This window comes from Pelophylax lessonae, assembly GCF_965119305.1.
Source record: "Pelophylax lessonae genome assembly, chromosome: 8".
Classification (NCBI taxonomy): domain Eukaryota; kingdom Metazoa; phylum Chordata; class Amphibia; order Anura; family Ranidae; genus Pelophylax; species Pelophylax lessonae.
Window position 1 is genome coordinate 107,091,054 of NC_138775.1, and position 13,251 is coordinate 107,104,304.

A 13,251-nucleotide genomic window follows, 5' to 3' on the forward strand; every position below is an offset into this window, starting at 1 on the left:
GTTGTATCTTTCACCTGGATGTTACACGTTGCACTGAGTAAATGCAGCAGGGGGTTATTCTTTTCTATACACACTGTACATTTGTACATAGGGGTGCATTGTGGTGCCTGGCTGTGCCGCCTAATCGCAGCACATCTACTTGGAGTGGGGCAGCAAGTTTAACAAAGGTGGGTGGGTAATTTTTGGAAGCAACAACGTGACCAACATGATCCCTGTATGTAGATCATTTACACTGGTGTTTTTTTAAAGGTGTTGTGGTTCAGCAGTGAAAACAAATGGCAAGAGGTAGGAATGTGTGTGTACAGGGTATGTGATAAAAAAGCAGAATATACATATTGGTTTCAAAATATACACTTGTATATATTTATATATACACACAGCTACAGAACTATATGACAATGGCACATCCACTCTTATATTTTCAGACAAACTCAAACTGACCAAATGAAAATGACAGAATGAAAGAGTAGGTCAAGTGGCGTTGAACCATTAAATGTGACACAATCTCTTCCCGTTGTTTCTAAGTGGTATAGCATTTCTCCTTTTACATTCAAACTGGAGTGTAAATCCAGACTTTTGTGTATGAACAAGAGTTTCTTGAGAGAGTCCTTGGCAGTAGAACAGTAATATAAAAGTGCACAGCAGGAATGAAGTTTAATTAAGCTCTATAGGGTCAGCAGAAGATTAGAACCATCATCCATCAATGTCCCAACTGAAGAGATGGTGTTTAACTAACATGTCCTGCACACCTTCCTTCAGGGGCTTCTTCTCCTTTTCCTGAAATACATGAACAAGGCATAAAGGTAATTTTGTTTTACCTTTTTACATTAGATTTCAGTAGCAAAATTTTATACACTCAGCTATAGCCAACAATATTATTGTAAAATAAATTATTGTGCTCAGTACACCCTGATTTAAAGATTTAAATGAATAAACCCGATGAGACTGCTGCAGCCTATATATTCCAGACACTGGGAAAATGAGCAAATCCTCAAACAAAAGCGCACTATTTTCTTTTTTTGAGGGTAGCCAACATTAACAAGCTTGCCGACCATATAACCTAGATATAGGGCAGGAAGGCAGCTTGGCTGCACCAGATCATGTACCTAGTATGTGATCTGACACTTCCAGGTAGGGGGTGCACATGTGCACCGCTGGCGACCCGGCCCTGTTGTTTTTTACCACAGCAGATGTCAATCACCGGGTGCCAGCCAATGGATTACCACTGGAACCCAGCGATCGTCATGAATATACACAGGACAGGGCCCTGCCTATGTAAACTAAACAAGGCAGAGCCTTGTCCTTTCAGCGGGGAAGTAATAGATTTTCTTTTCCCGCACAGTCGGGAATAAAATCTATTACTTCCCCTAAATAAAAGCACCTCACATAGTACATCTAAACACTAGCTAGGCACACATTTAACACTTTGATCGCTCTGAGGTTTACCCCTTCCCAGCCAGTGTCATTAGTACAGTGATAGAGCATATTTTTAGCACTGATAATTGTCACTGGTTCCCACAAAGTGTCAAACGTATCAGTGTCCAAATGTCAGTCGCAATATCGCAGTCCTGCTATAAGTCGCTGATCTCAGCCATTACTAGTAAAAAAAAAAATTGCAGTATATAGCCCATAGTTTGTAGATGCTATTATTTTTGCTCAAACCAATAAATATACACTTATTGGGATTTTTTTTTTTAACCAAAAATATGTAGCAGAATACATATTGGCATACATTTGTCAAGAAATTTGATTTTCTAATGTTTTATTTTATATGTTTGATATCGGAAAGTGAACATTTTTTGTTTTCAAAAACTTATGTTTTTTTTTTATAGCACAAAAAAAAAAAAACCCAGTGGTGATCAAACACCACCAAAATAAAGCTCTATTTGTGGGAAAGAAAGGAAATACATTTATTTGGGTACAGTGCCTCACGCGCAATTGTCAGTTGAAGTATCGCAGTGCCATTTAGCAAAAATGGTCTGGTAAGGAAGGGGGGTAAACCTCCTGGACGTCAAGTGGTTAAAGCTGGATCACATATTTGGAGTGGACCTGAACACAAAAAGTGAAAGTTTGCTATGTTATAGGGAATATTTTAAAATATAAGTTGTACTTAAGCAGTACCTTGAAAATGTACCTTTTGTCTGGAATTCCACCTGAGAAATAAGAGTGTCAAGCGCCCCCCCTGTGCATGCGAGGGTGCCCAGGCACTTCTGTGCTGAAAACCTCATAGATGTGCAATTAAGGCACTACTACCTCTGATTGCTAGTCTGAAAAGATTTAGAGTGAGGTATCGTGATGTCGCTACTGTCCTGCTCACTGTTCTACATGGTGATGGCTCTGACATTAGGGAAGCAAAGCACCACTTTTACCAAGATGGCACAAGGAATGTTAAAAAAGTAATTGGGGTTATGTTAGGCCATGGGAGAGCTGAACTGCTTCTTTGTATGAGCAGTCTGCAGATTGCTGCAGAATGGTCTTTTTGAACCCTTGCTGCAGCACTTACCAGTTAAAGAGTAACGTAACATCATATCTATTACTGTATTATGCAGCCTGGCTGCATTACAGTATTAAATTGAGTAGCACCCTCCTAGGTAGGTGCTAGGTAGGTAAAGCCTAGCAGCTCCTTCTTCTTATCAGGGGAGCCTGATCATTAGTTAGGTCTGCTCATGTGTTCCATGTGTGATTAATTTGGGCTGAGGGAGTGTCCCCACTGCATCCAATGGTGAGATACATTGGACAGTGGAGGAAACACCACCAATGACACACAGGCTTAGATACCATCCCAATGGGTTTGGCACCGAGTGTGGTGCACCATAGGATAGGGTATAAAAGCCAGGAGCACCTGAGGCAGGGGGTCTTTGGGTGGGAAGCCAAGTCCCAGAAGGAGGGTGACGGCCGTCTCCTCTTCTGCAGCTGTGAGGTTGGTCGTAGGCAGTCGGCCTAGTGAACCAGTGGTGTGGCTGAACCCAGAGGTCCAGTGAAGCTGACTGTGGAGGTGAAGGCAGAGCAACTCTGGAAAACAGTGAACAGTGTCCGTGAGTACAGGGGAGCTTGCCAATGGGTCTGCCCATGAAGGGGACCACTCCAGTGGCTAGAGTCAGCGAACGGGTGTCAGCAAACAGGCAGTGAGAGTAAAGGGGGGTGCCAAGTTGTTAACCCTGAAGAGACTATTCAATATGGGAACAGTAATCTTAGCTTCACTTCAGTGGCAAGGTGAAGCAGCGGCCTTGCCGCATTCTACAGTCAGTTGTCCTCAGATTTGTGCATAGTTATTAGTTGGGAGTATCCCACTCATCCCTTCTCCCATCCTAGTTCTAAATAAAACATAAAAACCAAATCCCCTGGACTGATTATTGTCTGAGCCAAGAACTTTTAATGCCGTGTGTCTGCAGTCAGTTGCTAATGGTAACCCAGGGGAACCCAAAAAATGCCATTTTCAGCAGCTCTCGAGGGGGAAGTGCTACAATTGGGTGCTCATCCGGGATGTTACCCTGGGTTACCGGGAAAGGTTGCTAATGGCAACGGCCGAAGAAAACTTCTGAAAATGTAATTTTTCTCTCAAAAACTGTGTTCTAATGCTCAAGAGAAGTGTGAGGCCTGCTCTACAGGAGATAGGGAGAGTGGGATGAAGAATCAAATGCACAGTGATGGTTGCCAGCGGCAACGGAAAAATCTTTGCCTGAATTATAAATTGTCTGCTCAAGCGATGTGTCAGAGAGCGGCAGAAATGCATCTTGCTGTACAAATGGACTGTGTCTGCTTAACAGTAGAAGGTGTCAGTGTGGACGGAGAAAATGGCGGCCTAGAGCACGTGGATAGGATGGCGGATGCGTGCAAGCTGAGAGGCACGGTACACTTTACAGTAACCTCCATGCAAGCTGAGCTGAGATGGAGCGGCATTGGAAGGGTTACTGTACCCTGCGGGAAAGCGCATGCTGGAAATATTTGCCTAGCAGGAGGAGCCACCGCCAATATGGAGTTGTGGGCGGAGACGCCGCTCACGCACAGCCAACCTGGAGAAGGGAGGAAAGTCTATAAATTACTTCCACCTTTGGGTGGGGCTGAGAGGGAGACACGTGTGTGGAGGAGCAAGATGGCGAGTACCGGAGTGAGCCGGAGCACAGAACCTATCCCACGTGCTGGCGGAGAACCAGCGGAGCAGATCAGAGAGCCGACAACATCAACCCTGTGGGATACAGGAGTGCAGATGGTGCCAGACGGGAAACTGGCGTGTGCCCAGGAGAAGGCACGGAGCATTTGGGCCTGGTATGTCCTCAGTGTCTGAATGTAACCATGCGGATGCAAGTGTGGGGCCAGTGCAGGCATTGCGGCAATCTGCTGCTGCGGGCGGGAGAGAGTGGAGGTTGGCCCAGAAGATTGAATGTGTCTTGGGAGATTGGGGTCACTCACGCCCTGTCGGAACCCTTCCTGGGCCGAGGAAGAGGAGTGTTGAGGTTCCTTATGCAACTGGATTCTATGCAATCCGTCAGCGATCCAGGGTGCAAATGGAGAGAGGCCCGAATGTCCGAGCCAGGATGCATGCAGGTAGTGCGGGCCAGTGAGTGGCCACCTGATGCATTGAAAGCTGCAGTGGCAGAAATAAAGTCTGCTCCTATACAGGCAGAGGGGAGACGATGGCCAGCGGTGACCGAGGCTGCAAGAGTGAGTGTGAGCAGCGAGGAAGAGGCCGGGGTCATTGATGTGGGGTCTCCCAGCTTCCAGCATCTGTTCGGATCCTTGGAGGAGGGATTGGATGTCTGGAAGTCAGAAAAGGAGGCTGAATTGGACTGGTGGTCTGAAGATCGGAGCAGTCCAGTCAGTCTAGACCCACCTGAAGAGGAGGCTAGGGCTTCTGTGGTGCGAGGTCAGTGTGCCAGGAATCTGGGATTCTGTGAGGTCTATTCTAATCAGGTCCCAGATTCGTCCCCACCAAGAAGCTATGCCTGGGCTTGGGATCAAAGTGAGGCCTATGCCTCCCTCATCCAGAGAGTGGAGACCCTATACTCCCCACCTGGGAGAGGGAACCGTCAAACCCTTCCCAGACTTTCCAGAATGCAGAGGCTGATACAGAAGAGAGTTGCATTGGAGTTTGTGTATGAGTATCTGTATGCTCCGCGGGAGGTCATGCTGAAAATAGAATTCATAAGAGAGACATGGAGAGATGAAGCAGTGTGGGATTTTCTTTTTGTCCCAAAAAACCCCACTGCAATCAATCCAGTATGGACTTATGGAAGACCTTCCAGTCAGTAAAGACTAACTGGAATCATGGGCGGGCCACTCATGTGGACCGAGTGGAGGTCCGCCACCCAGATGGTTTTGTCCATGCCTGGTCAGGCCGTGTGCAGGACGAAGAGGGGAATGTAGTGCGAATTCCCCATCCGGATTATTATTGTTAGAAGACAGACTGCTGAATCTCTTCAAGGCTGGCTAGCTTGTGTTCAAAAGCTGTGGACTGTCCAGAAGTGTTCATGTAAACTGTTGCTGGGTCTCAAACCCCATTTCCATTACCCCTTCCCCTTCTTCTCTTACAGGAGGGGTTGAGGGACTTGCAATTTACCACTTCAGAGTGGACTCATCTTAACACTTCAGAGTGGACTCATCTTAAAGAGGGACTGAAAAAAAAAAGATTTGCTATTCAGGAGATCCTTAAAGGCCATCGGGCCAGGATCAGGATGTTCCAACCAGTTAAGGAAGCCTATTATGGACTGTTTGGGCCAACGGGCCAAAAGTGGAACTGTTTCAGGCTTCCACCCAAGGGTAGATGGAAAGTAGCCAGAAGCTTGTTTGGTGGGGGGTGCCCTGGTGCCAGGGGCCCCTGAAGACATTGTTGCTCTCGTAGGTCAGACAGGTTGCTCGGGCTCCAGCAAAAGAAATGCTTGTCAAAAAGAGACTGGATGTCGCAGTGCTGTTAGCAGAAGGGACACTGCAGGCACTGACCAATGGACATTGCATGTTTCTTTGACCTCAGGGCCATGAACAAAGTAGATATATAGTGTCAGGTTTAGTGTCACCTTGGAAGAGTGATACCGGATATGCAGGTCAAGACTGGCGAAGAGGAATTTGATGGATCCCTTAGTTAATGAAATGTGTGAGAAGGTCGCCTCTGAGGAGAGGATCTTCTCACCAGCCTTAGTTAGCAGGATTATTGCCAAGTATGTGTTTTGCCAAAATGCCTAACTTGTTTTTTTCTCTTACAGGATGTGTAGGGCTTGTACAGTGTTAGATAGTTAGGATGTTGTATCACTCACCGAACAGATTTTGTTTGGTGGGGGGTGCATTCTTCGAAATGCACCTGATGTATATGTATATTTTGTAAAGCAGATACCTCTATTTTTTCATGTAATTTATTATTGTACATTTGTTCTTCCTTTTTCCCCTTATCCAGGTTTGTGGGATGCGCCATAGTTTTTCCAGTAGGATTTATGTAGGGGGCGGCTGCCCCAGAGCCAATGGGGACATGGCTCATTTTTGGTGGGGGGTGGATGTAGCACCCTCCTAGGTAGGTGCTAGGTAGGTAAAGCCTAGTAGCTCCTTGTGCTTATCAGGGGAGCCTGATCATTAGTTAGGTCTGCTCATGTGTTCCATGTGTGATTAATTTGGGCTGAGGGAGTGTCCCCACTGAATCCAATAGTGAGATACATTGGACAGTGAAGGAAAACCACCCAATGACACACAGGCTTAGATACCGTCCCATGGGTTTGGCGCATGAGTGTGGTGCATCATGGGATAGGGTATAAAAGCCAGGAGCACATGACGCAGGGGATCTTTGGGCAGGAAGCCAAGTCCCAGAAGGAGGGTGATGGCTGTCTCCTCTTCTGCAGCTGTGAGGGTGGTCGTAGGCAGTCGGCCTAGTGAACCAGTGGTGTGGCTGAACCCAGAGGTCCAGTGACGCTGACTGTGGAGGTGAAGGCAGAGCAACTCTGGAAAAACAGTGTCTGTGAGTACAGAGGAGCTTGCCAACGGGTCTGCCCGGGAAGAGGACCACTCCAGTGGCTAGAGCCAGTGGATGGGTGTCAGCACACAGGCAGTGAGAGTAAAGGGGGTGCCAAGTTGTTATCCCTGAGTAGAATATTCAATACGGGAACAGTAATCTTTGCTTCACTTCAGTGGCAAGGTGAAGCAGCGGCCTTGCCGCATTCTACAGTCAGTTGTCCTCAGATTTGTGCATAGTTATTAGTCGGAGTATCCCACTCATCCCTTCTCCCATCCCAGTTCTAAATAAAACACAAAAACCAAATCCCCTGGACTGATTATTATTTGAGCCAAGAATTTTTAATGCCGTGTGTCTGCAGTCAGTTGCTAATGGTAACCAAGGGGAACCCAAGAAGTGTAATTCTCAGCAGCTCTCTAGGGGGCAGTGCTACAATTGCAACAATCCAATTAGACTTTAATCAAACAATTTACCCACTGCTATGAATGGTATTTTGTGTCCTGCATGTAAAATTTTTAGGCCAATCTATACATAATTAAATTTTTATTTTTATTTTTTTAATTACATACTGCCTAACAAGTGTTAAACACACCATTAACTGCATCTAGTTACATTGAGAACAAAGAGTATGAGTATGGATATTTTAATCTGTCCTTTACTTTTTAGAAAAATATGACTGTCTCGGTCTTCAGTTATAATTATTCCTGCCCACAGGCTGTTCAACTGTTTAATAAAAAAAAAAAGCCTATTGGTATAAAGCTGGGAAAAGGAATATCAATGGTTGTTTGTACATCAACTAAACAAATGTTGAGCTTTATTTTCTAGTCTGCTACAGACTGTATAATTAAGAACTAACTCCTTGCACTGTATATAATACAACTGGTAGGTAAGGTATAAAAAAAGTCACTCACACTCACCTCCCTTTTCACAGGTAATTCCCAGTCAGGTGACAAACTAAAGGCAAATTTTGAGAGAACCCTGAAAAAATATGAAAACTGATTAAGTTGCTTTTGCCTATTAGAACATACAGCAAGTGACATGTATGTGCAAGAACACCACAACAATCTGTTTGGGGTATCAAATCAGAACTTTATGAGCAGATCTTGCTTGATTTGCTGTATGTACCAATTGTTCAGCTATCCAGTCATGTCTGTCAATACAATTTTTAGAGCAAGTGTGCACAGTGAAATGGTGGTTCATTAGGTAGCACTGCTACTTTACAGGACTAGGGCCCTAATGTTCGTTCATGTCAAGACACTTTACATAGTCTGTATTTTCCTCACTGTAGGTTTTTGTTCTTCTTTCACTGTCCAAAAACACATAAAAATTAGTTGTTTTCCACCTGAAATTTTTATCCATGCAGATGGGAGTGTTTATGAGAATCAGATGCTAGATATAAATAATTCATGTGTAACTAAAGGCATTTTTTTTCTTTAGGCTAGAGTAAAACAGGGTTACAACCTGTCAAGTTTTTTTTTTTTGTGTGTCATTTCCCACACTCCCTATCCCATGGCCAACACAGGACGTGATAAAAAATCCCTCCAAAGTAAGGGAATCCCAGGTTGTCACCAGGGTCACCAGTACTACTGTCCCCATTGGAAGATTTTCAGTTTTGCCTTTAGTTACACCTACAGTGCTCTCCAAACAATTCCATATTTACACTATACTCTGTGGATTACCACTTCAAAATCTTTAACCAGTTCCCGACCACCTGCTGCCTTTTTACTGCGGCAGGGTGGCTCGTACAGGCAGAATGACGTAGACCTACGTCGCTCGCCTGAGAGGAACTCGCCCGTTCCCGCCCCCGAATGTCAGCGGTGAAGCCGATGCGTGTGTCAGGCGGCTCCGATTGCCATCTGACACTCTCGATCGTTCCCCGCTGAGAGTAAACACAGCCAACTGTCCTTCTCCCTGGGATGATCACAGAGCCCATGTGATCCTGCTATATAGGATCACATGTCTCTGTTGTCATCCCAGAAGCCACGCCCCCCCCACAGTTAGAATCACTCCCCTAGGGTCACATTTAACCCCTTGATCACCTATACTGTTAACCCCTTCCCTGCCAGTGTCATTATTACAGTAACAGTGCATATTTTTAGCACTGATTACTGTAGTAATGTCACTGGTACCCCCAAAAGTGTAAAAAAAAACAAACCAATAAATGACATAAATCTTTCCCGTAGTTAATAGATGCAATAACTATTGCGCAAACCAATCAAAATACGCTTATTGCGATTTTTTTTACCAAAAATATGTAATAGAAAACAAATTGGCATAAAATGTTAAAAAAATTTAGATTTTTAAATTTTTTTTGGGAATGTTATATAGCAGAAAGTGGAAAAATATTGTTTTTTTTTTTAAATTGTTGCTCTTTTTTTGTTTATAACGCAAAAAATAAAAATCGCACAGGTGATCAAATACCACCAAAAGAAAGCTCTACTTGTGGGAAAAAAAGGACGTACATTTCGTTTTGGTACAGGGTTGCACGACCGCGCAATTGTCCATTAAAATAACACAGTGCCGAATCACAATATAGGGCCTGGTCATTAAGGGGGCAAATCCTTCCAGTCCAGAACTGGTTAATAAAAGCATGAGAAAAACCTAAAAAGATAAAAAAAAAATAAATATATATATGTAAATATTATACCGCTCTCCAATGCATGCATATTTCTCCATGTTAGGACTCTAAAAAAAGAAAAAAGAAAAAGATAAATGTGCTGAAAAATACCCGGTGATCCTGTTGAAAATGGTCCTAATCTCTTATAGTGTGCTGACAACACAGCCATCGGTGCACTGAAACCCCAAGCAACTTTGTCAGCCCTGCCTAATTTCTCCTCTGGATTAAGTCAGCTCAACTTCCTCTTCTCATCTTCACAACTTCTCCTTGTTTACATTCTCAGCACTCACTCCCCCAAAACCAGCTCTTTGCTGTTTCTCAACTTTTCTAATACAGTGGAATTAAATACCCAGCTTGTGTAAAAATAAAATTAGTTGGAAGCAAAGCTTCTACTTTTTCCCCCTCTGAAAGTCACTTTACAGTATGGGAAACATCAAAGGGGGAATAAACAGCAAACAGAATTAGGAAAATGAGGAGAGGGAGATGTGGTGATGTAGCATGGCAGGGCTGACACCACTGACTGGACTTTCAGTGCAGCAGCATCAATGTTGTCAGCCCACAACAGTACATAAGGAGCTGATTGCATTTTTGACAGGATCATCAGGTATTTTATAGCACTTGCATTATTTGTAAAGAGACATTACATGTTGAAAAGTGCATGTGTTGGAAAGCTGTCCTGTATGTTTTTATTTTTAGAATTTGCCACCACATGCACTTTAAGACTCGATTCACACTAGCGCGACTTGTCAGGCAACTTTTCAGCCTGACAAATCGCGCTCCCTCGCGGTCCATTGACTGCTACAGGACCCGTTCTAATAGGAGCGACACAAGTCGCTCCGACTTAGAAAAAGGGTCCTGTACTACTTTGGGTCGACCTCGGAGCGACTTGCATAGACTTCCATTATGTGAAGTCCATGCAAGTCGCTCCGAAGTCGTGGTGCATGCGAATGCACAAGTCGCCCCCGAAGTAGTACAGAGTCGTGCCGCCCCAGTGTGAACCGAGCCTAAAGGAGCACATGAACTTTAAACCCTTTGTTTGTTTGTTATACACTCAGTCCTGACCAGACTCCTGGGGTTAAGCATCCCACCCTCCCACACCTGTACTTCGTTATCAGTGTCCACCAGTAAGCAGATATAGGAGGAGTCCTTATAGTGCAGTTGCACATCTCTCCCATGTAAGGAGTAAGTATCTCCAATGGTATAGAGAGGTTTGATTTATCCTTCATTTTATGGATCGTGTAGGACCCACTGACAATGGGGTACTTTGACGTAGTGGTGGGCTTGAGCACGATATGGCCATATGGTGGGACCAAATCCCCATTTTTACTTATTTTGATTGCCTTGTTATATTTGATAGTTATTTATTTTGCCTGTGTGCGCTATCCTCTGCAGTTATATATGTATATTGTTTTTTTTTTTTAGCAGCACCAGCTTTAGAAATGCACGTTCATGGTGTGCCCCCAACCCTTTGTTTGTTTGTTATACACTTTAAAGGAGTGCCTACAATTTAAAAATGATAAATTTATAATGAAAAAAAAAAAAAAAAAAACTCTTACACAAGGTAAGAGAAACAAAATAAAAAAAACTGTAATTTAGATATCTTGGCTTACTTCATCAGAAGATTTAACTGTAGCAAAACTAAAATAAATGTTTTGGCTGGACATACACTAGGAGACTGCTCAGAATTAACACACTGTTGGATTTTGTTAAGAGGGCCCAGTAATCACAGGTATGGGAGGGAAGAGCTCTGTGAGTGATATATGCTTTTTCCATGCAGAAATTCCTTAGCTATCCCCAAAAGATATTCTGATTATCATCATGTCACTGTAATTCTGAAATAGACAAGAAAACATGTCAATGTCATCTAAGATGTAACCAGCTCACCTCAGCTCACATTTGATTTGCACCCAGCCTGGGCTCCTCAGAAAAGACCATGGCTGATACCACTTCTCCACTGTCTGCAAGCTAGAACAGAGCACCTCAAGCCACAGATGGATCACTTGCTCACTATAGTTTTAAGAAAACAAAACAAAAATGATTGTCATCCTATAATTGTTTTTTTTTTTAATTCTTTATTTATTGGTATGCCAAATGTAATAACAGTAAACAACAAAAAGAATGACTTGGCATTACAAAAAGTAAAATCTATATCCAGAATACAAAGTAAAAGAAGCATTAAAATAGACAGCTGGTATATAAACATGATAAAGATCTACTATTGATTCAGTATCTAAGTTAAACATTGGTTTGAAGTATTCAATGAGGTCTATAGAGAACCATGCCAAGTGGGGGTTTGAGTTAGAGAAAGCCCATCCACGAGATCAAGACTATGGGGCCGTAACCTCTAACGGCATCTATCTTTTGGCCGGTCATCCTATAATTTGATAACACAGATTTACAATCACTGAAGGAAAACAAACCAAATTAAATTAAACTAAAGAATACATAGTGGCAATAGAGAAAGCTGGACTCCACCAGTTGCTCAGAGCAATGTGGCGAGCACTGTTAACATCTGCATCAGGGCATGGGGAGCTGCAAGGGAACAACTGAAAACTTGGGTAAAAAAAGTACCAATGACAGAAGTTTTTCTTTTCAAATAAAGCTGGCAGTAACACAGTAGGAAAAGAACGATTTATTTTCACGCAATGCCCAGCTAATGACAGTCTGTGTGACAAGAATACCTCAGTATCAGGTACAAATCCCAAACAGCAGTGTGAAAAAGAGGCTGGCTGCTGGTCACTCAGCCTGGGGAAACCCAGCAGCATGAAGAAGCTGGCGCATAAGCCCTCTAACTTCACAATATATCAATTCCTGGCTTACATAGAAAAAAAAAGGCGAGAAAAACAAGTTGAAGTGTATACAATACATTGAGGCTGATTTAAAAAAAGGCAAATCCACTGTGCTGTAGATCTGAGAGGAAGCTCTGCTGTTTTTTTATCATCCAACCAAATGCAAGGAAAAATGCTGTTTTTTGTTTTCCTTGCATGTCCCCCTCAGATCTACAGTGATTGCACTTGTAGTGCACAGTGGATTTGCCTTTAGTAAATAAACCCTATTGTCTTGTCATGGAGTTATAGAACAATATGGCCATTAACTCTGAGAAAGCTATAAAAGGTTATACCTGCTTAAGATAAAAGCAGAGGGACTCTGTCAAAGGATAAGTTCACCTTTCGTAACATGCATAGTTGCCAACAGTCCCGATTTGCCCGAGACATTCCCGGAAATCAGACCGATGTCCCGGTCTAAGCCTGTCCCAGGCAGAATCACGATAATCCAGCTCCATCACAGACATCAGGACTTTTGAACACCAGATGATTCTCCTCCTACCTCCTCCGATTGGTCAATACTAGCGAGCGGGAGCAGCCAATGTTAGAGTGTGAGCTGGCAGCACTGATGAGCCTGCGGATGGTGAGCAGGGCTCGAACGGCATGGCCAAGACCAGGTACGTTCTTCTATGAGACTGCACAGATGAGGCTGCTCTAATGAGGCTGCACTGATGATAAAGCTGGGCTTTACCTGATGGTAAAGCTGGGCTCTGATGTTACAGGGGGGAATTTAAAGGTAAACATTTTTTTTTATCCAGCAGTCACTGTGAGAAAGTGGGTTTAAAAATGCACTGGCCAATTTCTCACAGTCAGGACAGTGCTACATGTCAGCTAACAGCACTGTTTTACTTCTATCTGTTAGCTGGCAAAGATGGTAT

The 13,251-nt window shown here is 43.6% G+C and overlaps 1 protein-coding gene across 2 annotated transcripts in view; it reads right to left on the minus strand.

The window, feature by feature from the left end:
• Window positions 1–335: 335 nt before the first annotated feature.
• SGSM3 (small G protein signaling modulator 3) overlaps window positions 336–13,251 on the minus strand; it is a 335,727-nt gene continuing 322,811 nt past the window's right edge. The window contains exons 19-21 of one of the 2 annotated variants that reach the window (XM_082265578.1): window positions 11,433–11,555; window positions 7,849–7,909; window positions 336–777 (exon numbers count right to left, since the gene is read on the minus strand). In XM_082265578.1, the coding sequence (XP_082121704.1) occupies window positions 694–777; window positions 7,849–7,909; window positions 11,433–11,555 (268 nt within the window). In that variant the 3' untranslated portion in view covers window positions 336–693. Of the gene's footprint in view, window positions 778–7,842; window positions 7,910–11,432; window positions 11,556–13,251 lie in introns of both variants that reach the window. The other variant, XM_082265577.1, reaches the window with a different exon arrangement.